The 3,047-nt window shown below is 36.2% G+C and overlaps 1 protein-coding gene across 1 annotated transcript; it reads right to left on the reverse strand.

Moving 5' to 3' along the window:
- Window positions 1-505: 505 nt before the first annotated feature.
- LOC11443292 (E3 ubiquitin-protein ligase ATL4) lies at window positions 506-1,700 on the reverse strand. Its single transcript, XM_003595318.4, has one exon. It carries the CDS (start codon window positions 1,492-1,494, stop codon window positions 598-600), a length of 897 nt encoding a protein of 298 aa, XP_003595366.1. The 5' UTR covers window positions 1,495-1,700; the 3' UTR covers window positions 506-597.
- Between the last annotated feature and the right edge of the window lie 1,347 nt (window positions 1,701-3,047).

The following is a 3,047-nucleotide window of genomic DNA, read 5'->3' on the forward strand; positions in this document are numbered from 1 at the left end:
ATGAGTTTGCAAGAATAGAAAGAGTTCAAATTTCTTATAAATGTAGAATACAATGTTTAATTTTAATTATACAAAAACAACAACCTTATAGAAAGTAACACATATAGTACTACCAGTAATTCAGAATAAGAGGATACTTAAAGAAATTATGGTTTAGCTGTCATTTGACCAACATTCATAAATGGAATAGTAAAGGACATCACGTGTTGTTGGCAAGGTATTTTTGGCATCACTTGATATGGTTGGTAATCCATATTCCATATTCCATACAAAATAAGCTAAACACTTGTTCAGTGATTCTGTTTTCACTTTTCATCACACACCTCACAAAACATAGCAATTACCCACACACACAACTTTGGATAAAAGATAATTAATTACTTTAAACTATAGAACTTTTGTCAAATCATGCAAAATAATGAAATATATTCACCAATTTGAAACTTGTTCAATAATGTCTCTGTTACATGTGCTTAACCTCTGTTTTCTTAACAAACATAAGTACTAACTAATGATAATCACAGATTCAATATATTTTCATAAAATCGAAAACCTCATTAACTATTTCTTAATTACATCATTATCGTTAATCCATTCTTAAACCCCTGAAATCCACCTAAACATCTCACTAATCTCTTCCCCAAATCCATTACCATTAGCTTCAACATCAAAATCTCCAACACCAGCAACGACGTCGTTTCGTCTACCACTTCCAGTAAAGAATCTTCCAGAACCTCGAAACGACATCACTCTTGTTAAACCATCAACGTAATCCTTCAACCAGTTACCTTCACCGATTAAACTCGCCTGAGAAGCCACCGGAGTCTCCACCTCCACCGCAAGCACCACCGCATCCTCTTTTTCACCGGAAAATATTCTCCGATTAGTGTTTCCAACCGGAATCTCAGCTTCCTCGTCGACGAAATACTCAAACGCGCCGACGGAGTAAGTCCTCTGGTCAGTTTCTCCGGCGACATTGTTATTGTTATTGTCAGTTGCGGTTGCTTCACGGCGGTTGCTGATGTTGCCTATCTCTAAACGAAAGCTGTTGTTACCGGAAGAGGTGGAGGATGAACGGAAAATCTTCATAATCTCCGATTCCGAAGCGAATACGGATGATCGACATAACGGACAGGTTTGATTCGACGATAACCAAGCGTCAATGCATTCCGTGTGGAATGCGTGACAGCAGAGAGGAAGAAGACGGAGGAGATCGTTTTGCTCGAACTTTGATAAGCAAACGGCACAGTCGCCGGAGACAACGGTGGAGGAACGGCGTTTGATGGATGAGAAGGTGAAAATCGGGAGAGAATCAACGACGGAAGATGAAGTGGACGAAGTCGTGGTGACCGGAGAAACTCTAAAAATGGAGGAGGATGACGGAGAGAAACGGCGACGACGGAGGATGAAGTAGAGAATGAAGAAAACGGTGACGGTAACGGCGAAAACGGTTACGGTTATGAAAAGGTTGTGTGAGGAATTTGTGTTTCCCATTTTCACGTTGTGTGTGTTGTTGTTACAGTGAAACTAATTATGAATGAAATAAATGATGACGTGGCATGTAATGAAAGAGAGAGAGAGGTGTTGAGGTTTGGTTGTTATTGTTATTGTTATGGTGAAGTTGGTGAAAGCATTTTGGTGTGGTTATGAAAAACAGAACAAGTAATTGTTGAGCAGGTTTGTTTATGGAGAAGGACTGTCTTTGTCTTTTTCCTCAAATGTTGTTTTGCTCATGTTTGGTCCTATTTCATTCTTTTTTCCTTTGTATTTGTTTGTATTATGAAAACTCATGAATATTTTTTCCTTGCCATTTGTTTACCGAATATTTGACATTAAAGAAAAGGATAGTGTTTGGTTTAATATCCATAATTGGCTTAACATTTCCTGGTTTATTTTGAGGATAGTGAGCACAAATTGGCAAATCAAAACTGCGGTAACACATAAGCTTGGTTTTGTAGCTTCTTAAAAATCACGGTAGGAGCGAGGTGGACTGTGTTTGGAACCTCTAATGTTCAAACAAACACAGTTTGAAAGCAATAATTAGACAACTGAATTTAATTATTTTCCTTGCAATTAGTACTCAGAATTTGTAATTTGGATCAATGTAATTTTAACTTACCAGAGCCCTTTATAACTTTTCATCACAAGAGCTCTTTAAGAGTGCAATGTCACAAATTCATTAGCATGGTTTATAGAACTAAATGTGGCTTCTAAGGTTGATGATAAGAAGGTGAAAATTCTGTTAACGATAATAAGGAAAAATGTTCAAACATTAATCTAAGGTAAGGTTTTTATTGGTAGAGAGGTTGATAAGGAGATAAACATGGGATCAAATTTTGCCTTTAACAATATGGCTAGTTAGCATGGGACCACATCTAATGGTGAAAGACACGCACACACTGCTACACATATTGAAGATGAGCGATAGGATGGGTCACCTATACAACAAGGGAGTGAGCGATAGAAAGAAAGTATCAAAAACATTTTCCACTCACATAACCATACTCCCACATTTTTCCATATTGAACAAAAATACGTCACCTACATCTATTTTAATATCAATAAAGGACTTCGTTTTGTCCTCGTGAACATAACTCAGTTGACAGAGACATGCATTGTTATATGCAGAGGTCAGGATTTGAACCCCGGACACGCCACTCATTCTCCTAGGCTACCTGACAAAAAAAAATTATATTTGTATATTCTTCATTGGTTTGATCATTCCCTCCCTCTCTAATTATGTTTTTTAATATCAAGATTAATTGTTTGTTTACATATTTATTTATTTCCAAAAACAAGAGCATTTTTCTTACAAGGTAAGGACCAAATACTTTAGTTTCTAATTAAAAAATTATAAGCAAGTTCCTTTAGGACAATATTGAACAAGATGGTATGTTTCTCTTTAGGTGTACTACCTCCGTCGCTAATTATAAGATCCTTTTGAGAATTTTTTTTGTCCCTTTTTATAAGATCCCTTTTCTATTTTCAACTACATTAATTATTTCTTTACATACATGCCCCTATTTATTATACATCTTTTTCTTCAA

Source organism: Medicago truncatula, chromosome 2 (assembly GCF_003473485.1).
Source record: "Medicago truncatula cultivar Jemalong A17 chromosome 2, MtrunA17r5.0-ANR, whole genome shotgun sequence".
In the NCBI taxonomy this organism is placed as follows: Eukaryota; Viridiplantae; Streptophyta; class Magnoliopsida; order Fabales; family Fabaceae; genus Medicago; species Medicago truncatula.

Excerpts from the sequence above, each read along its gene's own strand:
- LOC11443292 (XM_003595318.4), bottom strand. The coding sequence starts at position 1,494 with ATGGGAAACACAAATTCCTCACACAACCTTTTCATAACCGTAACCGTT.